The sequence below is a fragment of the Oncorhynchus nerka genome, linkage group LG3, assembly GCF_034236695.1.
Source record: "Oncorhynchus nerka isolate Pitt River linkage group LG3, Oner_Uvic_2.0, whole genome shotgun sequence".
In the NCBI taxonomy this organism is placed as follows: Eukaryota; Metazoa; Chordata; class Actinopteri; order Salmoniformes; family Salmonidae; genus Oncorhynchus; species Oncorhynchus nerka.
This window is the reverse complement of record NC_088398.1, coordinates 19,048,885-19,073,389: the sequence shown is the minus strand read 5'-3', so window position 1 is coordinate 19,073,389 and position 24,505 is coordinate 19,048,885. Positions and strand designations below refer to the sequence as shown.

At 44.2% G+C, this 24,505-nt stretch overlaps 1 protein-coding gene across 3 annotated transcripts in view; it reads left to right on the top strand.

Annotated features, from left to right (window-relative positions):
* The window catches only part of LOC115103639 (protein PTHB1), a 207,677-nt gene that overhangs the window by 45,776 nt on the left and 137,396 nt on the right, over positions 1-24,505 (top strand). For all 3 annotated transcript variants that reach the window (XM_029624498.2, XM_029624486.2, XM_065009244.1), the window contains 4 exons: positions 12,022-12,162; positions 12,953-13,048; positions 13,156-13,328; positions 13,453-13,605. In XM_029624498.2, coding sequence (XP_029480358.1) covers positions 12,022-12,162; positions 12,953-13,048; positions 13,156-13,328; positions 13,453-13,605 — 563 coding nt within the window. The remainder of the gene's footprint in view (positions 1-12,021; positions 12,163-12,952; positions 13,049-13,155; positions 13,329-13,452; positions 13,606-24,505) is intronic.

Here is a 24,505-nt window from a genome sequence, read left to right as displayed (position 1 = left end):
GGAAAAGACCCTGCGCTTTCTCTTCTCTACACTTCATTCTTTCTCGCCCTCTCAGTTCTCTTCCTCGAGAGCGAGCGACTCTTCCACTGTTTTCGCTCTATTGCGCTATGCCTCGTCTTGAATGCTTTTTCTCTTTCATTCCCTTTCCGTCTTGTCTTTCTATTAATCGCTCTCTCTTGCTCTCTTTATCACCTTTCCCTCTTTCCCTATTTCTCTTTTCTCTCTTGTGAAAGGATGGAAAAGGGAATTTCCCCCCGAGCAGTCTCTCGCTCGCTCTGTTATGTCAGCCAGGGTTCTGGCCAGCTCAGCATCGTCAGCCAACTCTGGAAGAGTTATTGTTGGCCACCTCGGCCTGTAATGCTCCCCAGTGCTGTTTTAGGAGTTCCCTTAACTAGAGATCCTCCAAAAACATCCACAACTCGCTTATTTGAGATGTTTGTGAGTCTCACTCACAGATTTTTTAATTGTATTTATTTAACCTTTCAATGAGCCCTTCCTGGTTAAATAAGATTTGAAATCTCTTTTTCAAGAGCGTCCTGGCCAAGATAGGCAGCACCAAGTCATTACAGAATTACAGTAAGACAACATGAAAAACTACAAGTAATCTAGTAAAAACCATAGAATTCACAAGAGCATAACAAAATCTTAAAACAGCAAATTAAAAACATTGACAGGTCAGGGAATCAGTCTCAAAATCCTTCATCAGTGATTTAAAAACACCAATCGGGACAAGTTCTTCCAGTTTAGAAGTATTTTGTAAGGCGTTCCAAGCCGATGGCGCAGAGCACATAATTCAGTTCGGACATTTGGAACAGTTAGCAGGATAAAGTCCTGCGAACGAAGAGTACCCACCATGTTTCTGAACAATAAAATGGTAGTAAACCCCAAAATGGCTTTGTAAATAAAAGTATGCCAGTGACTGAGCCTACGAGTGACTAGAGAAGGCCAGCCAACCCTGGTATACAAAGTGCAGTGGTGCTTCAGGGTTTTGCAGTTTAAAATAAATCTCAATGTGCCATGGTAAAGGCTGTCAATTGATCTCAAACACTGAGCGGAAGCATTCACATATAAAATATCCCCATAGTCTAGTAAAGGCATGCATGTAGCTGATACTAGCCTCCTGGCTTCAAAAGAAAAACAAGCCTTATTCCTAAAATAAAAATTTCAGATTACAAGTTGTTGTAAGTTGTTGAAAATGCAATTTAAAAGACAGGCCATTGTCAATTAAAATTCCAAGATATTTATATGATGTTACAGTCTCAATATCATTGCCCTGACAGGTAGTAATAGGTGAAAGGTTCAGAGATCTATTTCTTGATTTAGAAAACACCATTAGTTTAGTTTTGTCAGTATTGAGGAGAAGCTTCAATTGACACAAGGTATGTTGAACAGTATAAAAAGCAGTTTGCAAGTTCTGGAATGCTTTTGTGAGAGACAAGGAACAACAATACATAACAGTATCATCAGCATAAAAGTGAAGTTGCGCATTTTGCAAATTTGGTCTAAATTACTTATATAAATAGTGAATAAGAGGGGACCAAGAACAGAGCCGTGGGGCACACCATTACAGACAGACAATTTTAACAGACATGAGCCCGTCAAATTGAATGCTATCAGGACAGATAGTTAGCAAACTATGCAACTGCATGCTCCGAAAGACCTACACTCAACAATCTCTGCCTCAGTATAGCATGATCAACTGTATCAAAAGCCTTCAGAGAGATCAATAAAAAGTGAGACATAGTGCTGTTTTTTGTCAAGGGCTTCAGTGATATCATTGACATCCTTCATGGCTGCTGTAATTGTGCATGCTTCTTCCTGAAGCCCGATTGGTACATTGATAAAATAGAGTTAGTTTCAAGTATTTTCACCAGGGGTGACAGCTTTGAGATTGGCCTATTTTTTTAAATTCTTCATTTAACCAGGTAGGCTAGTATAGAACAAGTTCTCATTTACAACTGCGACCTGGCCAAGATAAAGCAAAGCAGTGTGACACGAACAACAACACAGAGTTACACATGGAATAAACATACATACAGTCAATAATACAATAGAAAAAGTCTATATACAGTGTGCGCAAATGAGGTAGGACAAGGGAGGTAAGGCAATGAATAGACCATAGGGCGGAAATAATGACAATATAGCAATTAAACACTGGAGTGATAGATGTGTGCAAGTAGAGATACTGGGGTGTAAAGGAGCAAAGTAAATCAAATAAATAGCCCGCCCCATACTGTGATTTACAGATGTGCTATGTACAGGTACAGTTATCTGTGAGCTGCTCTGACAGCTGGTGCTTAAAGCGAGTGAGGGAGATATGAGTCTCCAGCTTCAGTGATTTTTGCAGTTTGTTCCAGTCATTGGCAGCAGAGAACTGGAAGGAAAGGCGGCCGACAGAGGAATTGGCTTTGGGGGTGACCAGTGAAATATACCTGCTGCAGCGTGTGCTACGGGTGGGTGCTGCTATGGTGTCCAGTGAGCTGAGATAAGGCGGGGCTTTAACTAGCAAAGACTTATAGATGACCTGGAGCCAGTGGGTTTGGCGGCGACGTATGAAGCGAGGACCAGCCAACGAGAGCATACAGGTCACAGTAGTGGGTAGTATATGGGGCTTTGGTGATGAAACGGATGGCACTGTGATAGACTGCATCCAATTTGCTGAGTAGAGTGTTGGAGGCTATTTTGTAAATGACATCGCCGAATACAAGGATCGGTAGGATAGTTAGTTTTATGAGGGTATGTTTGGCAGCATGAGTGAAGGATGCTTTGTTGTGAAATAGGATGCCGATTCTAGATTTAATTTTGGAATGGAGATGCTTAATGTGAGTCTGGAAGGAGAGTTTACAGTCTAACCAGACACCTAGGTATTTGTAATTGTCCACATATTCTAAATCAGAACCGTCCAGAGCAGTGATGCTGGACGGACGGGCAGGTGTGGGCAGCGATCAGTTCAAGAGCATGCATTTAGTTTTACTTGCATTTAAGAGCAGTTGGAGGCCACGGAAGGAGAGTTGTAATGCATTGAAGCTCATCTGGAGGTTGGTTAACACAGTGTCCAAAGAAGGGCCAGATATATACAGAGTGGTGTCGTCTGCGTGGATCAGAGAATCACCAGCAGCAAGAGCAGCATCATTGATGTATACAGAGAAAAGAGTCGGCCCGAGGATTGACCCCTGTGGCACCCCCATAGAGACTGCCAGAGGTCTGGACAGCAGGCCCTCTGATTTGACACACTGAACTCTGCCTGGGAAGTAGTTGGTGAACCAGGCGAGGCAGTCATTTGAGAAGCCAAGGCTGTTGAGTCTACCGATAAGAATGTGGTGATTGGCAGAGTCAGGTCGATGAATACAGCTGCACAGTATTGTCTCTAATTGATGACGGTTATGATATCGTTTAGGATCTTCTGCGTGGCTGAGGTGCACCCATGGCCAACTCGAAAACCAGATTGCATAGCGGAGAAGGCACAGTGGGATCGAAATGGTCGGTGATCTGTTTGTTAACTTGGCTTTTAAAGACCTTAGGAAGGCAGGGTAGTATAGATACAGGTCTGTATCAGTTTGGTTCTATGACCGCGGTAGCCTTCCAATCTTTGGGGATCTCAGACGATACAAAAGAGAGGTTGAACAGGCTAGTAATAGGGGTTGCAACATTTTTGGCTGATCATTTTAGAAAGAGAGGGTCCAGATTGTCTAGCCCGGCTGATTTCTAGGGGTCCAGATTTTGCAGCTCTTTCAGAATATCAGCTATCTGGATTTGGGTGAAGGAGAAATGGGGAGGCTTGGGCAAGTTTACAGGGCTGTTGACCGGGGTATTGGTAGCCAGGTAGAAAGCATGGCCAGCCGTAGAAAAATTGTTGAAATTCTCAATTATCGCTGATTTATCGGTGGTGACAGTGTTTCCTAGCCTCAGTGCAGTGGGCAGCTGGGAGGAGGTGCTCTTATTCTCCATGGACTTCACAGTTTCCCAGAACTTTTTGGAGTTTGTGCTACAGGATGCAAAACTTCTCTGAAAAATTGCATATCGCGGGGGCTATTCGATGCTAATGTAGTACGTCACAGGATGTTTTTGAACCAATTTTTTTTGAATGGGGCATGCTTATTTAAGATGGTGAGGAAAGCACTTTTAAACTTCTTATGGCTTAGATCCCGCTAACGGGATCGATATGATAACAGCCAGTGAAAGTGCAGGGCGCCAAATTCAAAACAACAGAAATCTCATAATTAAAATTCCTCAAACATAGAAGTACACCATTTTAAAGATAAACTTGTTGTTAATCCCACCACAGTGTCCGATTTCAAAAAGGCTTTACGACGAAAGCACACCAAACGATTGTTAGGTCTGCACCTTGTCACAGAAAAACACAGCCATTTTTTCAGCCAAAGAGAGGAGTCACAAAAAGCAGAAATAGAGATAAATGAATCACTAACCTTTGATGACCTTCATCGGATGACACTCATAGGACTTTATGTTACACTATACATGTATGTTTTGTTCGATAAAGTTCATATTTATATCCAAAAATCTCAGTTTACATTGGCACGTTACGTTCAGTAATGTTTTGCTTCTAAACATCCGGTGATTTTGCAGAGAGCCACATCAATTTACAGAAATACTCATAATAAACATTGATAAAAGATACAAGTGTTATGCATGGAACTTTAGATAAACTTATCCTTAATGCAACTGCTGTGTCAGATTTCAAAAAAAGCTTTACCGAAAAAGCTCACCATGCAATAATCTGAGTGCAGCGCTCAGACAACAAAACAAACCATACAGAAATAGCATTATAGTCAGAAATAGCATTATAAATATTCACTTACCTTTGATGATCTTCATCAGAATGCACTCCCATGAATCGCAGTTCCACAATAAATGTTTGATTTGTTTGATAAAGTCCATCATTTATGTCCAAATACCTCCTTTTTGTTCACGCGTTTAGTACACAATCCAAACTCACGACGCGAGGGCAAGTCCAGGCGAAAGTTCAGACGAAAAGTCATATTACAGTTCGGAGAAACATGTCAAACGAAGTATAGAATCAATCTTTAGGATGTTTTTATCATAAATCTTCAAAAATGTTCCAACGGGAGAATTCCTTTGTCTGTAGAAATGCAATGGAACAGAGCTAACTCTCTCAAGTGAGCGCACATGATCAGCTCCCATTCTCCCCTCCTTCACAGGAGAATCATCAAGCAAGGTGATGACTGTTGACATCTAGTGGAAGCCTTAGGAAGTGCAATATGACCCCGTAGACACTATTCGATAGGCAATGATTTTTTTCTCAGGTTTTTGCCTGCCATATGAGTTTTGTTATACTCACAGACATAATTCAAACAGTTTTAGAAACTTCGGAGTGTTTTCTATACAAAACTACTAATAATATGCATATATTAGCAACTGGGCCTGAGTATCAGGCAGTTTACTCTGGGAACCTTATTCATCCAAGCTACTCAATACTGCCCCCAGCCATAAGAAGTTATTTTATTTATTTATTCTTTATTTTACCAGGTAAGTTGACTGAGAACACGTTCTCATTTGCAGCAACGACTTGGGGAATAGTTACAGGGGAGAGGAGGGGGATGAATGAGCCAATTGTAAACTGGGGATTATTAAGTGACCGTGATGGTTTGAGGGCCAGATTGGGAATTTAGCCAGGACACCGGGGTTAACACCCCTACTCTTACGTTAAGTGCCATGGGATCTTTAATGACCTCAGAGAGTCAGGACACCCGTTTAACGTCCCATCTGAAAGACACCACCCTACACAGGGCAGTCACTGCCCTGGGGCATTGGGATATTTTTTTAGACCAGAGGAAAGAGTGCCTCCTACTGGCCCTCCAACACCACTTCCAGCAGCATCTGGTCTCCCATCCAGGAACTGACCAGTACCAACCTGGCTTAGCTTCAGAAGCAAGCCAGCAGTGGTATGCAGGGTGGTATGCTGCTGGCTATATTAAAGAATAACCAGGAATCCTCTACTGATGGAATTAGGTCAATATCCTTCCAGGATACCTGGGCCAGGTCGATTAGAAAGGTCTGCTCGCTGGAGTGTTTTAGGGAGCATTTGACAGAGATGAGGGGTGGTCGTTTGACCGCAGACCCATTATGGACGCAGGCAATGAGTCAGTGATCGCTGAGATCCTGGTTTGACGGCAGCAGAGGTGTATTTGGGAGGGCAGTTTGGTTAGGTTGATATCCATGAGGGTGCCGTGTTACCGGATTTGGGGTTGTACCTGGTAGATTCATTGATAATTTCTGTGAGATTGAGGGCATAAAGTTTAGATTGTAGGATGGCTGGGGTATTAAGCATGTCCCAGTTTAGGTCACCTAACAGCACGAGCTCTGAAGATAGATGGGGGCAATCAATTCACATATGGTGTCCAGGGCACTGCTGGGGGCAGAAGGTGGTGTATAGCAACAATGAGAGACTTGTTTCTGGAAAGGTGGATTTAAAAAAAAAAAGTAGAAGCTCGTCTGTCTTTGCAGTAGATTGCAACTCCGCCCCCTTTGGCAGTTCTATCTTGTCGGAAAGTATTATAGTTAGGGATGGAAATTTCAGGGTTTTTGGTGGTCTTCCTAAGCCAGGATTCAGACTCGACTAGGACATAAGGGTTGGCAGAGCGTGCTAAAGCAGTGAATAAAACAAACTTAGGGAGGAGGCTTCTAATGTTAACATGCATGAAACCAAAGCTTTTACGGTTACAGAAGTCAACAAATGAGAGCGCCTGGGGAGTGGAGCTAGGCACTGCAAGGCCTGGATTAACCTCTACATCCCCAGAGGAGGATAAGGGTACGGCTAAAGGCTATAAGAACGGGTCGTCTAGTACGTTCGGAACAGAGAGTAAGAGGAGCAGGTTTCTGGGCACGGTAGAATAGATTCAAGGCATAATGTACAGACAGGTATGGTAGAATGTGAATACAGTGGAGGTAAACCTATGCATTGAGTGATAATGAGAGAGATATTGTCTCGACACATCATTTAAACCAGGTGAGGTCACCGCATGTGTGTAAAGGGTTAACTATTGATCAGGGCTAGAGGCTCTACAGTGAAATGAGGCAAAAGTTACTAACCAAAACAGCAATGGACAAGGCATATTGACATTAGGGAGAGGCATGCGTAGTCAAGTGATCATAGGGGTCCCAGTGAGTAGCTCGGTGGGCCGGAGACACGGCGATTCAGACAGCTAGAGGGCCGGGGCTAGCAGATGGGCATTCAGGGGATGTCGCGACAGAGGAGCCAGTTGAAGCCCCCTTGTGCTGTTACGTCGGCAGACCAGTTGTCATGGATCAGCAGGGCTCCGTGTGGTAAAAGGGTCCAGGTCAATTGGCAAAATAGGTATAGTGGCCAAAGAATTTGTCTGATGGGCCTCTTCAGCTAACAGTCCGATATGCTCTATACAGCTAGCGGGCCGCGGCTAGCAGATGGGCATTCAGGGGATGTCGCGACAGAGGAACCAGTTGAAAAACCCCCTCGGGCGAATTACGTCGGTAGTCCAGTCGTGATGGGTCGGCGGGGCTCCGTGTCGGCAGTAAAAGGGGTCCAGGCCAATTGGCAAAATAGGTATTGTGGCCCAAGGATGGCTGATGGACCTCTTCGGCTAGCCGGGAGATGGGCCTAGCGAAGGCTAGCTCCAGGTTAATTGGTTCTTGCTTCAGGACAAAGACATTAGCCAAGAGTGGCCACTCGGATAGCAGCTAGCTAGCTGCGTTGATCCAGGTGAAAAGTTTCAGAGCTTGCGGTAGGAATCCAGGTATATGGAGAAAAATAAGTCCAATTTGCTCTGGTTTGAGTCGCGCTGTGCAGACTGGCAAGAGTTGTCCGGGCTAAAGGTAGCTGATGACTGCTAGCTGACTACTAGCTAGTAGCTAGTTAGCTGATTAGCTTCTGTTGGGGGTTCTGGTTTAAAAGTAAAGAAAAAGCAGATCCATACCACATTGGGTGAGGCGGATTGCAGGAGAGTATGTTGAAGTTGAGGTTAAGAAAAATATTAAATGCGAAGAAAAAATACATGATGAGATATATATATACACGCCAAGACGAGGACAAAAGACGTCTGACTGCTACGCCATCTTGGAATTCACATGTGACTATAATTATTTAAAAGTGTCGGATCTCCCCCTATTAAAAGTGGTAGGACAGATGCTGATTTCCATATCTTTGGAATTTCATTACATTCCAGGGTTAGATTGAACAGATATGTAAGTGGTTCAGCTATGAAATCCGCTGCCAGATTTAAAAAGCAGGGATCAAGAAGATCAGAACCTGCAGGCTTTCTCTGATCTAAGGATTTCAGGGCTTTATGTACCTCCTGCACTGAGTATGGTAAAAAGTTTGGCCAGCTCTCACTGGTTCATCCACACAGGGTTGTACAGAGACAGAGGACACTGAATCAAACAATTCAGCATTTCAGTTTTGTCATATACAGCACCACAGTCCTTCAATACACAATAACATTACTGTTTCCAGACATAGACTTAATAGCCTTCCAAACCTTTCTAGGGTCATTCAGGTTATCCGTGGTAACAGACATACAATATTCAGAATTGGCCTTTCTGAGAAGAAAATAACACTTGTTTCGTAACTGCCTAAAAAGAAGCCAATCATCATCAGAACATGATTTCCTTGCTTTAGCCCAGGCTAGATTATGTTTATGAATAATACAAGACAGCTCAGAAGAAAACCATGGATTATCCCGCACTTTAACTCAGAACCTGTGGAATGGGGTATGTTTGTTTACTATTTGGAAAAAAAACATAATGAAAGAATTTCCAGGCAGTTTCCACATCAGGAATAAAAAGAAAGCCTGCTCATTAAAACTCTTCAGATTTCTCTTACGAATAAAGCGTGGGTTTGTCTTAGGAACCTTAGTATTTCTAACAGCAACAGCAGCACAATGGTCACTGAAATATTGTGGTTGGTGTTTTTTGGCATGATTTATGTGGAACTTTTGTCTATCAAATCAATCAGGGTAGATTTATCTGGACATTTGAGATTTGAGCGAGTGGGTGAGTTAATCAACAAGGGAAGATTCATAGAATTACATAACATTTTTAAATCATCAGACACATGCTTTAACCAACACCAGTTGAGATCACCAATCAAGATCATTTGACTGTAAAAAAAGTTTAGACATAAGGTGCATCAGGGAAGAAAATGCATCCCCGAGAGCAGAGGAGGGTCTATAACAGCCAATCACAGTTATAGAGAGCAGAGGGGGTCTATAACAGCCAATCACAGTTATAGAGAGCAGAGGGTGGTCTATAACAGCTGATCACAGTTGTATAGAGTCCCTTTGAAACCTCAATATTCAAAGCAAGACATTCCAACTGTTGCAACATACAGTTTACAAATAGTCTTTACATACAGATGAAGTCGGAAGTTTACAAACACCTTAGCCAAGTACATTTAAACTCAGTTTTTCACCATTCCTGACATTTAATCCTAGTAAGAATTCTGTGTTTTAGGTCAGTTAGGATCACCACTTTTATTTTAAGTATGTGAAATGTCAGAATAATAGTAGAGAGAATGATTTATTTCTTTCATCACATTCCCAGTGGGTCATAAGTTTACATACACTCAATTAGTATTTGGTAGCATTGCCTTCAAATTTTGGGTAGCCTTACACAAGGTTCCCACAATAAGTTGGGTGAATTTTGGCCCATTCCTCCTGACAGAGCTGGTGTAACCGAGTGGGGTTTGTAGGCCTCCTTGCTCGCAGACACTTTTTCAGTTCTGCCCACAGATTTTCTATGGGATTGAGGTCAGGGCTTTGTGATGGCCACTCCAATACCTTGACTTTGTTGTCCTTAAGCCATTTTGCCACAACTTTGGAAGTATGCTTGGGGTCATTGTCCAAATGGAAGACCAATTTGCAACCAAGCTTTAACTTCCTGACTGATGTCTTGAGATGTTGCTTCAATATATCCACATAATGTTCCTTCCTCATGAATCCATCTATTTTGTGAAGTGCACCAGCCCCTCCTGCAGCAAAGCACCCCCACAAAATGATGCTGCCACCCCTGTGCTTCACGGTTGGGAGTCCACCGCTCGCCTAGCCTAGTAGCGACTACCGAATGGCTCCCTACCTGGTTAAATAAAGGTGAAATAAAACAAATATCAAAAAAGAATAAGTTGGCACCTCTGTTTAAAACTTTGCACGGCTTCTCTTTTTTGAGACCTACTGCAAGCGAAAGTCAGTGCACAAAGCAATTACACAAAAATGTTCATTTTCTCTGAGGGATGTAAGAAATAGAGGCCAAGGAAAGGTAAGGGGAGAGAGGGACAGTGTCTATGTATGAGTGTGTGTGTGTATTTTGGGTGTGGAGGTCCATTGAGAAAACGGGTTGGGCTGCCTTTGACAGCCAGGCGGCGAGCGAGGAGGAGCAGTTTGGACGAGACACTCCGCGGAGGGAAACCTGAAGGCCAGCCAGAGATATGATTACTTTGGTAAACTTCAAATAAAGGTGTGCAAATAGTGATTTTCTTTTTTTTTACCGAGTTGAGGGAGACCCGTGATCTTTACACCAGCAAAACAAAATAGTTTGCACTACACAACAAGGACATTTTGGATTTAATCAACCATAAATGAATAGGTTAACATCTACTAGTCACAGATAAATGACTTGACTCCGATAGACTGCAGATAGGTACTTATCACAGTGGGAGGTCGTTCCTCCTTTTGCTAGATCAAAAGCGGTTCCTGCTGCGTGCCGACCACGTAGAAACAAACCTACCATTTCTACTTCGCAATGCTCGTCAGTGGCCAACAACTTGACTTTGAGCCATTTCAGAGCGCACAAACCCCCACTTGGGGGAGCCAACAGGAGTGACAAGAAAAATAAAAAAGAGGGCATTTTCTCCCTACATCCATGGTTAAATGGCATAGACACACTGTAAGCACATAAACACAAAGACATACACTACCGGTCAAAAGTTTTAGGACACCTACTCATTCAAGTGTTTTTCTTTATTTGTACTATTTTCTACATTGTAGAATAATAGTGAAGACGTCAAAACTATGAAATAACACAAATGGAATCATGTAGTAACCAAAAAAGTGTTAAACAAACCTGAATGTATTTTAAATGTGAGATTCTTCAAATAGCCACCCTTTGCCTTGACAGCTTTGCACACTCTTGGTATTCTCTCAACTAGCTTCATGAATGCATTTCAATGAACAGGTGTGGTTTCTTAAAAGCTCATTTGTGAAATGTCTTTCCTTCTTAATGCATTTGAGCCTATCAGTTGTGTTGTGACAAGGTAGGGGGGTATACAGAACATAGCCCTATTTGGTAAAAGACCAAGTTCATATTATGACAAGAACAGCTCAAATAAGCAAAGAGAAACGACAGTCCCATCATTACTTTAAGACATGAAGGTCAGGCAATACGGAAAATTTCAAGAACTTTGAAAGTTTATTCAAGCACTATGATGAAACTGGCTCTCATGAGGAGGAAAGGAAGACCCAGAGTTACCTCTGCTGCAGAGGATAAGTTCATTAGAGTTACCAGCCTCAGAAATTGCTGCCAAAAGAAATGCTTCACAGAGTTCAAGTAACAGACACATCTCAACATCAACTGTTCAGAGGAGGCTGTATGAATCAGGCCTTCATGGTCCAATTTCTGCAAAGAAACCACTACTAAAAGGACACCAATAATAAGAAGGGACTTGCTTTGGCAAGAAACACGAGCAATGGACATTAAACTGGAGGAAATGTGTCCTTTGGCCTGGAGTCCAAATTGGAGATATTTGTTTCCAACCGCCGTGTCTTTGTGAGACGAGGTGTGGGTGAACGGATGAACTCTGCATGTGTATTACCCACCGTAATGCATGGAGGAGGAGGTATTATGGTGTCTTAACCAGCCATGTCTTAACCACACAAGTAGCGTGATAGAGCACATTGACTCATTAAATGATGTGTCTCTCCAATTTTTAAGGACCAACACACACACACACTGCGACCTGCATGTTTCACAAAACCACCTCCTCACATTCAGCCTCTCTCTCTGTCATCCTCTCAGGCATCCCGAGGGTGGCCCAGTGTAAGTTCTCCCTGCCCCTCCGTCTGGTCTGCTGCCCCTCCGCCCCCTCCAAGAACGCCAAGTATAAGATCACCGTGGATACCAACAAACCGCCGGTCAACCTCAGCGAGGTCTTCCCAGGTAACAGACCATAGAGATGTACCTGAGTCACCCCAGAACTTGGTCTGTACCATTAGATATCTACATGTCCTGTTCTCCACTGGTCCCCTGTACACCCAGGGATAGTGGGAGAGTGGTGTACAATAGTAGTTAAATTTTAAGTATGCTTGTCTTCGATAGCGTCAACTGCATGACAGTGAGTGGCATGTATTTGCCCTGGAATGGAGAGTGAGTGGTATGTATTGATGCTGTTGATAGTGTTAGTGTGAATCTAGTCTACCTGCTGTTGGTGAGCAGGTCTCAGCCCTGGGAAGCAGCGCTGACTATCAGTCATTATCTGGACCTGGGCATGGCGTCTCCTACCACACAGGACCCCTGTCCCAGATTAGATGCATGAAGATAGTGTGCGTGCGTGTGTGTATGCGTGCGTGCGTGCGCACGGCTCTGTGGGTAGATAAAGAACAATGTGATGTGCTCTCTTCACGTTGGCTGGCGTCCTGAGGAGAGATAAGCTGCCATATCTCTGTCTGACATCCCATCACTGGAGACCCCACTGTACTGGCCCCTGAGAACCTCAGAGACAGTGTGTGTGTGTGGTAGGGAACCCATACCATATCTCTGCCTGACATCCCGCCACTAGAGTCCACACTGTACTGGTCCGTGAGAACGTTAAGTCTGTGTGTGAATAATGGGTTATTGTGGTGTTTCAGGGGACTGTTTTCATTTATGTGCAATAATCAGATATCTGTATCCTTGACCAATGGACTCTAGTTCCTATTGTTCTCACTAAATGTCCCTCTCTGTGTTGTAGACTTTCTGGAGAAGTCTGAGGACAAGGAGGGAAACGCTCTGGCCTTCCACTTCCTCTCAGGGCCCAGAGTCACTGTAATGGCCTCCAAGACCTCCCGTGAGTACACACACACGCAGCATCCTCTAGCACTTGGTTGATGTGGAGTTGAGCTTTCTCTACCTCCCTCTCCCTTTCTCTCCCCCCCTCCCTTCTACCCTCTCCAGAGCGCTACCGTATCCAGAGTGAGAGTTTTGAGGACATCTGGCTGGTGGCTAAGGAGTTGGTGCAGCGCTTCGACCGCCACTTTGCCAAGCAGGGAGTCAAAGACTTCAGAAACAGCTTTGCAGGCCCTATACCTCTGGCTGAGTACTTTGAGACTGTCGACCACCACTTTGAGGTGTGTAAGGAACACAGACACACTGTCACACACACACAGTCATGTGTTGTGTTTCTAGGTACAGCTTTTGTCTGCAGTGTTAGAAAAACATTGTGTGTGTGTGTGTGTGTGTGTGTACATATAGCTGCGTGTGAGTGCAGAGAAGTACCAGGACCTCCTGTCAGAGCGGGCGGTCCAGTTCAGAGCCATCCAACGCCGTCTCCTGACCCGCTTCAAAGACAAGACCCCCGCCCCCCTACAGAACCTAGACACACTGATGGAGGGCACCTACCGCCAGGTCAGACACACACACAGTAGACCAGGACACTCTCAGGCATGCACATAGCATTTAGAAACATGATGAAAGGAGAGTCTCTCTCCCCCTTCTTCCCTCTCTTTTGTGAGGTGTTGATTCTTCCCTACCTCACACCGTATGGTGATTTACACACACACACACACACACACACACACACACACACACACACGCACTAGTGTTGATTTACAGAGTGATCGGCCTACACTGCAGATTTATACACTTCCTGCTACTACTGAGGTGCTAGCTCCCACCCTATGGTATACTTATAGCAGACAAACACTGCCTTGACCACACACACACAGGAATACACACATAATGCCATGACCACACACAGGAATACACAAACATACACACCCATGCTTGTGCAGACACACACACACACACACACACACACATACACATACATACACTGTAAGCACATAAACACAAAGACATACAGTACCAGTCAAATGTTTTAGAACACCTACTCATTCAAGGGTTTTTCTTTATTTGTTATTTTTTATTTTTTTATTTTCTACATTGTAGAATAATTAGTGAAGACATCAAAACTATGAAATAACACATATGGAATCATGTAGTAACCAAAAAAAGTGTTAAACAAATCAAATATAATCTATATTTGAGATGTTTCAAATAGTCACCCTTTGCCTTGATGACTGCTTTGCACACTCTTGGTATTCTCTCAACAAGCTTCATGAGGTAGTCATCTGGAATGCATTTCAATTAACAGGTGTGGTTTCTTAAAAGTTCATTTGTGGAATTTCTTTCCTTCTTAATCCGTTTGAGCCTATCAGTTGTGTTGTGACAAGGTAGGGGGGTAAACAGAACATAGCCCTATTTGGTAAAAGACCAAGTCCATATTATGACAAGAACAGCTCAAATAAGCAAAGAGAAACGACAGTCCCATCATTACTTTAAGACATGAAGGTCAGGCAATACGGAAAATTTCAAGTGCATTCGCAAAAGCCATCAAGCGCTATGATGAAACTGACTCTCATGAGGACCGCCACAGGAATGGAAGACCCAGAGTTACCTCTGCTGCAGAGGATAAGTTCATTAGAGTTACCAGCCTCAGAAATTGCAGCCCAAATAAATGCTTTACAGAGTTCAAGTAACAGACACATGTCAACATCAACTGTTCAGAGGAGACTGAGTAAATCAGGCCTTTGTGGTCGAATTGCTGCAAAGAAACCACTACTAAAAAGGACACCAATAAGAAGAAGAGACTTGCTTGGGCCAAGAAACATGAGCAATGGACATTAAACTGGTGGAAATGTGTCCTTTGGTCTGGAGTCCAAATTAGAGATGTTTGGTTCCAACTGCTGTGTCTTTGTGAGACGAGGTGTGGGTGAACGGATGATCTCCGCATGTGTATTACCCACCGTAATGCATGGAGGAGGATGTGGGGGTGCTTTGTTGGTGACACTGTCTGTGATGTATTTAGAATTCAAGACACACTTAACCAGCATGGCTACTACAGCATTCTGCAGTGATACACCATCCCATCTGGTTTGGGCTTAGTGGGATACACCATCCCATCTGGTTTGGTCTTAGTGAGATACACCATCCCATCTGGTTTGGGCTCATTTGTTTTTCAACAGGACAATGACCCAACACACCTCCAGGCTGTGTAAGGGCTATTTTACCAAGAAGGAGAGTGATGGAGTGCTGCATCAGATGACCTAGCCTCTACAATCCTCCGACCTTAACCAAATTGAGATGGTTTGGGATGAGTTGGACTGCAGAGTGAAGGAAAAGCAGCCAACAAGTGCTGAGCATATTTGAAGATTCAAATATAAATATAAACACTTTTGGTTAATATGTGATTCCATATGTGTTATCTCATAGTTTTGATGTCTTCACTATTATTCTACAATGTAGAAAATAGTAAAAATAAAGAAAAACCCTTGAATGAGTAGGTGTACTAAAACTTTTAACCGGTAGTGTATACATGCGCACAAACACAGACACACATACACACCCATCTATCTCTGTCGTCTAGGCTCGTCTTATCGCCCGGTTAGACATTATTTACTAATTCGGGAGACGGGCTGTAATAAGAATGTGGGAGCGTTTGTGTCTTTCTCTTGCTGTATGTGTGGGGGGGGAGCCTTCCTTTTTAAATTATGATTAAACAAAGAAACATCATTAGAAACCTCTGTATGGTTCGGAGTGTGGGAGTGTGGGCCAGTGTGTTTGTGGTGTCATTATACTGTGTGTGTGTGTGTGTGTGTGTGTGTGTGTGTGTGTGTGTGTGTGTGTGTGTGTGTTTGCCTTGATTTGAAGTTCCCAATGTGAGTGTGTGATGATGTGTATGTCGGGTGATGAGTTCCAACTGTGTGTGGATTACTGTATTAGTTCTGTGTGAGTGCGTGTGTGCGTTTTGAGTGGTGGAGACTGTCTGACGTTGAAAAGTGATGGTCCCTTGCCGTCACTGTTTACAGTAGGGGCTCGTTTAGTGAGGCACTCTTTAACGCTGTTCATTAGCTCTCTTACGGCTCTGGGAGTGGGTGACATCATGACATCATTAGATATTTAATGTGTCAGTACTTAACCATTACTCCTATCTGAGTAGAACCATGCAGAGCTCACACTGTAGATGCACTCCCCATAAGGTCCACTACGAGGTGTACTCATACCCTCACCGTGAGGTTCAAAACTGGTACAAAACTGGTACCGTTTTAAAGGGACACTTACCTTACAAACTGGGATCAGTGTTCACGTTTTGAAGGGTCCAACGTTCACTTTTTTTTTCTCACTGGCCTGATTTGGGCAAGGTGGCCAAAAATCTACTGTCCTGAACTGAATTTCTACTGGCCCGGACATGGTGTAGTTTTTAAATTCATTGGGGGTCATGCAGGCCCTTAAGGTTGACATGTTGTTTCTTCTCTATATCCAGCTATTAATAGGCTATTCAAATAATGTAATACGTTTTGGTGATATCCAGATAGTTGAAATACATGTTCTAAAATAGGAGAGGTGCCGCTCTTCCCGGTGAGTTTGACACAGGTGGGAGAGGAAGAGAGGGTAGCCATACAGGCTCGTGCTAATTAGACGAACGTATAGATGCCATAGCTTATCTATTGTTCCAGATGGTAGTGCCTGTCTTGACGGCATCGAATTGATGTTAAGAAGCTAGCTATGTTAGCCAGCTAGGTACCTAGACTAATTGAGGATGTTTTACTGGGCTTTCTGTCCTTAGGTACAACAACTACATGCAGATTGGTCCTTCTCATTTAACTAACTTAATTCCATCTGGCATTGATTCGAGATCTCTCACATTGCTTGCTTGCCACACATGGAGCTGACTGTAGACATGGAGCTGACTGTAGACATGGAGCTGACTGTAGACATGGAGCTGACTGTAGACATGGAGCTGACTGTAGACATGGAGCTGACTGTAGACATGGAGCTGACTGTAGACATGGAGCTGACTGTAGACATGGAGCTGACTGTAGACAGTGCCACTTTTATTGGGCAACAATAATAACAAACGTGTGAAACCCGTATATGCTTCTACGGTATATAGGCCTATGTCTTTTTTACGGGGCGCACGTCATAAAAACTATGTTTTAGAAGTTTGGTGTTTTATTGAATTAAGTATTTCAAATGTCATGGTATATCATTGTGTGTAGCATGGATCATTTCATTTAGACAAAGCCTTTTATTGTTCAAATTGGCCTATGAGTATTATTCAGATATTAAAATAACCAGGCCCATCCCTAACTATAATATTGTAACGACCCGGGGTTTATAAGCGCGGAAATCGACTCTGCCGCACAAGCATTCCTTTAGAGCATGCGGCACAGTCGATAGCGCGCCGGACCTCGGGGTCGAGGGTTCGAGACCTGCTCCCTGCTGTTTCATTACAATATGTATTAAAAACCTGTGTAATATATTTTAGCAATGTAAGTCATTGCAGTAATTGCATACATTTTTGTTTCTAAAGTATGTCGTTTTGACAATGCTGTTCGTGGCAGATATCTGTCTAAATGCACTGCATGTCCCAGTGCCAGCTAACGCTATTACTATATCAGTGTCTCTTTGTTTCGCTAATGCTAGTTGATGCTGTCCCAGCGCTGCTGCCTGTCCCCTAGCATTACTAGAGCCCGGAGTGATTCTCTCTATACAGTATTACTCCCTAGTCTGTCTAATGTGCTCCGGTGTCAGTCAGTCCCGCTTCCCGCCAGCGCCTGCCATCCACCGTTGATTCGGGAAGTTTCTGACACTTTATACGTGCTGTAATGTATACACCCAATAATGGACTCTATCGACGGTCGACTAGGAAGAGTGATGCACGCGTCAAATAAATTATTCATATCTCTGGGTGGGTATATGGCCCTTCTGAAGGTCTGTGAGCTATGGTGGTTCTCACAAACTCAGCGCTTTAGTTACAACAGGGGTTGTCAGTCACGAGTCTTCATCTTTTGACATGCCAAATGTGATTTTAAATGACGGGGGTTAAAAGTTGTTTTTAGCTACAGTACATGCCTTATTGTGCTTAGTCAGGGATAGTACACTCAAATGACAATTTTGCCTAATATTATGGATACCAAGAAAGTAGTCTGTGGACCCAGAGACTCAGCAAGTGGTAGATGAGGTACATGGTTACTTTGGATGAACTAAGTGCAGCATCATCGAATGTCAGATTGGTAAATATTATGCATCTTATCTGTGGCCAGGCTGGGCTGTCGGTTAGGGGATTTCCCCTCATTAATGTTTGTGTATGTTGTTTGTCCTCTGTGAGAGGCCTGTGTGATTTTTCTGCTCTAGTGTACATTTATATAGAGGGGGATTATATTTCCTTTGTTCATTATTTCCTCATCTCTTCCTCCTATATTTTATTCATGAAGGCCAGATGCGGCCTGCTCTATAATGTGTATGTGAGCTGGCCAGAGGTGTCTGTTTCCTCCACTTTTTATTCTCACTACTTTAAAATACGTTACTCATCCTGGCCCCACGGTTTATAGTTCAGCCTGGCTCACCCTTTAACTCTCTGTTTGATTAATCTATGGCAGGTATGGAGAGGTTAGCCAGAGGGCTATTTTAGCCTAGCCTTAGCATTCCTGTTTTTCTCCTCTGCTGTTGATCTCTGAGCGAAAGCACACTGCTGTCACATTTTTGGGTGGGGGGTTGCAGAGGGGAAGGAGGGTGTGATGAGTGAGGGGGGAATATAAATATTTGCCTAGTGTTTATCTCAGGTGAAATGGCCACGGTGTTAGCGTTAGCGAGCTATACTAGCAGGCCGCGGCACTAGCTGTCTGGGAGCTGAGTTTGAGTTGAGCGGAGGCTCTCTGTAATTAGCAGTTCAAAAGCAGGAGGTGGGATGCTTTAGTTTTGACTGACAGTCCGCTCGGGGCCTCTCGTTCCAGTAATGGAGGCTTCTCTCAGACAGCGGCTGAATTATCTGTGCCCAAATGGAGCGCTAAACATGGCTAAACACAGATCCCACTGTGTACGTGAGGCCCTCGCGATTAATGGCTGGGGCTCTCTCTGAGCACTGTGTGTGTCCATTGAGATGTGTAAATGTGTGTTTCCTCGGTAAAATACCCTGGGGTCAGAAAAAAAAGGAGAAACAGAGGAACTCCCTCAGGTCCTCCTGACCTTTCATCTGCTACACAAACATAGACCGCACCTAAGAGACTGCATTTCAAACTGACCTTCGAACACACACACAGACACAGGATAAATGAACATGCAGCCTACCCATCATGCACATTTAGGAGTCACTGGGGCCCTCCTCTATGAATGTCTACCATATCAATGAATGACTGTCTTTCATATAGCTGACTGACATATAGGCATGTGTGTGTAAGCGTGGGGGACAGATAGTGATTGATATAGAGGAGTGTGTGTGTGACGCAGGCAAGCATCTGGAAAAACCTGTCTTTTATAAATGTGATGTCATATGGAAACCAGTGTTGTGTGGAGATAGTCGTGTTACTGTTGGGAGATCATTCTTATGTAAAAATGTCTGAAGATGGGCATATCAGGGTACTCCTGTAGGATTTAACATTTTCTATGCAAGGCCCATAAATAAATACCTTTCTATGTACAATACATTGAAATAGTATTTAAATCAATGTTAAAAAAAAGTATAGAAAGAGATGGAAATATCAATGTTCATGGAGACCTACACCTCTGTACTGTATGCATACATAGAGCAGAACAGTGTTTTGGGGCTAATTCCTCATGGATCATGGCCAGACAGAGATCAGCCTCTGGTCTTAAATACTGTGTCACTTCCTGTACCTCTTGGGTCAGAAGAACGTCATCATGAAAAAGGCTTTTGTTTGCTTACACCCAGTCTAGAGAAGGCACTGTTTAGTATCTTTAGTGGTGTCTGTGACCAGATACTCAAAGAAATATCTATGATGTAAAAGAGTGTTTGCCACACAGACTAGGGTACGTCCTAAATAGCTCCCTATTCCCTATTTAGTGCACATTTAGTGCACTACATAAGGAATTGGTTGCCATTTGGGACACCAATTAAGGGTGTGTGCGTGCGTGTTTGTGTGCATCGTCTCCTGCCCCCTCAGGCCATACACAGCAGAGGGAGAGAGGAGAGGGCGTGGGACTGGGGTGCTTTATCTAAGAATGTCAAATCCCTGAGAGGAGCCACAGCAAAGCCCATCTCTGCCAGTCTGCACAATTCACACACACACACACACACACACACACACACACACACACACACCACACCACCCTCCTTCTCTGTTCTCATGGAGAAGGCCCAGGTGTTTGCCCAAAGGCAGATAGAGATGGGGGCTAGAGAAGGTCTGAGGTGTACTGTACCTACTTGTAATGCTTCTATCTGTGGGACTCCCCTGGGTGTGGTGGACTTTTATCACAAACATGTCTGGGTGTATTACTGGTGAGGGAGAGAGAGCCACCCACCCCTGTCCTCTTCTCATTTCCTTCATGACCACATGAGATGAAATCAAAGGCATGTCAGTCAATGCAGTTCTAGTGTTTTCAATTCAATCTGTTTCATTGCGCCATTGCATGTGACTATGTAAAACCTGTTAGAACATAGATGGACATCACCATACAGAACTACATAGCAGGATAGCCAGTTGAATATCTTTCTTGGGGTTATCTGGATATTTTAGAATGTTCAGTCCCTTGTTGCTTACCACATCACATTCTACTCTGTTGCTTAGAACACAGCAGCCATTAAATTAGCTAGCCATATTGGCTGGCCCACTAAGTGTCATAGAGATTAGCCCATTGTCTTTTCCCCTGGGCTTTATTAATCAAGGAATGTGTCATTTCCAGTCTATTCTATACAGTCTAGTTCCACAGTATACCATTAGCCCAGAGTCATTTCCATGTGCTTTAATGACTAAATGGAATTTATCCAGGTTCCCTACACTTCCCTGCACTCAACAGCTATCATTTCTCCAGTAAGTTCTATGCTTTCAATTTCTTATCCCAAAGTAATTTTCCCTGCACTTAAACTAAACTGGGCTATTTTCCCAGTCCATTCTGTCCACTCTACATCTATGTCATTATCCCCTAGTGTGTTTTTCCTCTCCGGCTAAAGAATGTCATTTCTCCTCTCAGCGAGGGAGGGCTTAGCACATGCCACAGGCCCAGTGTTCCTCTGTGTTCCACAGGTTTAGAACCCTAATCTCATTGTGTCTGCTGAGTGGCTCTTAGCGGCCTGAGTGGAGAGGGGATTCCACACTGTAATGGAGCATGCCTTCTCCCACTGGTCCTTTGTTATTAGCCTCTCCGAGGTTAGCCACCAGCTAACGGGATTATTCACACGGTGTAATTAAAGTGAGAAGCACTCACACACACTCCTGTACACCGGCAAGCACGCACGGACGCACAAGCATACACACACACCCTCACCTCCATCACAGGTGCTCATTATCCCCGGGCCCACAGAGGCTCGTTATTGGGGTCTTTTGGGATGTCTCACTCTGATGTATGTCCCACAGAGCTGGGCTCCAGGCACCACTAAACCCCCTTATCTCCAGGAGGCCCTTGTCCTCCAGTCATACTTCGCTCACTCTCACTATGCACTGTTTTCATTCAATTATATATTTTTGTTAGCATATCATAAGTGTTATATTTTAGTCATATATTAACACTGAAGTGTCACATTGAAGTAGAATAAACCTTGCGCGCACATACTCCAGTGTTGGCACCAGCAGTGTTTTCTATCGCTCAGCTAGCACTCAGCTTTCCGTGTCACGGCCCTCTCCTCTTGATTCCGGGAATTCAATGGCAGGACCAGAGATACTTGGGAAACGGGTCAATGACTGTGTTTCTGAAAATATATACTGCTGGATAGTTTTCAGCAGATTGTGTGTGTATGCGTGTCTGCGTGCGTAATAAAACATTTGAACTGTGTGTGGAGTTTTTCAGACAGATATGATTTACCGAATCCATGTACATATGTATCAACAGACCGCTTGTGTTAAAGCTGTACATTATTTACCTCGTTGGCTTACCTCATTCACCTGTGTACCTGTTAGCTCCATCACGACAGTCCTCACGGACTTCCTAAGGGAACGCAAGGGATTATGGGTGATGTCATGAAAGCGAAGCGCTTCAGTACAGTATGTGAACCCACACCACCTTCCTCTCTCCTGGGAGACACACACACAGTGCCAGTGGCTAGCAGCATTCTCCATCTCTTCTCTTGAGACATACATACATACATAAGTGCGTACATAGGTAGGTAGGTTGGAGTTGACATAGGTAGGTAGGTAGGTAGGTAGGTAGGTAGGTAGGTAGGTTGGTGGGTGGCAGTCGAGGGGTGGGTGGGTGGGTAGGTTGGGTGGGTGGGTGGGTGGGTGGGTGGGTGGGTGGGTGTGGGTGGGTGGGTGCAGGTGGGTGGGTGGGTGGGTGGGTGGGTGGGTGGGTGGGTGGGTGGCAGGGTGGGTGGTGGGTGGGTGGCAGGTGGGTGGGTGGGTGGGTGGGTGGGTGGGTGGGTGGGTGGGTGGGTGGGTGGGTGGGTGGGTGGGTGGGTGCAGGTGGGTGGGTGGGTGGGTGGGTGGGTGGGTGGGTGGGTGGGTGGGTGGGTGGGTGGGTGGGTGGGTGGGTTGAGGTCGACGTGGGTAGGTAGGGTGGGTGGGTGGGTGGGCAGGTGGGTGGTGGGTGGGGGGTGGGTGGGGTAGGTGGGTAGGTGGGTGGGTGGTGGGGTAGGTTGGAAGGAAGGTAGGTTGGTTGGTTGGTTGGTTGGTTGGTTGGTTGGATGGAGTTGACATAACCTGAAAGGCCGCTCAGCAAGGAAGAAGCCACTGCTCCAAAACCACCATAAAAAAGCCAGACTACGGTTTACAACTGCACATGGGGACAAAGATCGTGCTTTTTGGAGAGATGTCCTCTGGTCTGATGAAACAAAAATGGAACTGTTTGGCCGTAATGACCATCGTTATGTTTGAAAGAAAAAGGGGGAGGCTTGCAAGCTGAAGAACACCATCCCAACCGTGACGCACAGGGGAGGCAGCATCATGTTGTGGGGGTGCTTTGCTGCAGGAGGGACTGGTGCACTTCACAAAATAGATGGCATCGTGAGGTAGGAAAATTATGTGGATATATTGAAGCAACATCTCAAGACATCATTTAAAGTTAAAGCTTGGTCACAAATGGGTCTTCCAAATGGACAATGACACCAAGCATACTTCCAAAGATATGGCAAAATGGCTTAAGGACAACAAAGTCAAGGTATTGGAGTGGCCATGACAAAGCCCTGACCTCAATCCCATAGAAAATGTGTGGGCAGAACTGAAAAACCGTGTGTGAGCAAGGAGGCCTACAAAACTGCCTCGGTTACACCAGCTCTGTCAGGAGGAATGGGCCACAATTCACCCAACTTATTGTGGGAAGCTTGTGGAAGGCTACCCGAAATGTTTGACCCAAGTTAAACAATTTGAAGGCAATGCTCCCAAATACTAATTGAGTGTATGTAAGCTTCTGACCCACTGGGAATGTGATGAAAGAAATAAAAGCTGAAATAAATCCTTCTCTAATATTATCCTGACATTTCATATTCTTAAAATAAAGTGGTAATCCTAACTGACACAATACAGGGAATTTTAACTAGGATTAAATGTCAGGAATTGTGAGAAACGGAGTTTAAATGTATTTGACTAAGGTGTATGTAAACGTCCTACTTCAAGTGTGTGTGTGTGTGTGTGTGTGTGTGTGTGTGTGTGTGTGTGTGTGTGTGTGTGTGTGTGTGTGTGTGTGTGTGTGTGTGAGAGAGATGTATGTCTCACACACACACAGTCCCTATCTGTTTCTGGCTCCGTCTGCCAGCTTAAGGTAACCCTAGACAGCAGAGAGGGAGACCGTAGCAGAGGACAACGAAACAACAACAATCATGCCCTGCCTGTGGCTTTATCTACTGGGACCAGAGGAACTTACTATTGTTGTCCTGTACTGACTAAAGTGGTTTGCTCATACGAGAGAATTCCATTGCTTAACATGTATGTTTATGGTTATGATTTTGGATGCTGATCACTTTGTGTGTGTGTAAATGTTACTCTAACCCTGTGGTCTGTAAAGATTGCTACGTACGTTGGCTGCAGCAGCCTGGTTCACGCGACTCTGCTTGTTGATAATTCTACTGATTTACCTTCTTTGGCCCCAGTGCATGTAATGAATGGGTGTGTCTGTTTCATGAACCCAGACACACACACACACACACACACACACAGCATTCCAACAGGCTTATGGCCAATGGTGGAAATGTACTACATAGTATTTTTTCATGAGTGATGATTTGAATCATATTTGTTGAGGATATAGGCTGAACTGCTATCGCAGTTACGTGTGTTTGTGAGTGTGTGTGTACAGTGCAGTATGTGCCTTTGCATTTTTGTGCATGCTTCTGTGCGTATGTTTGCTTGTGTATATGTGT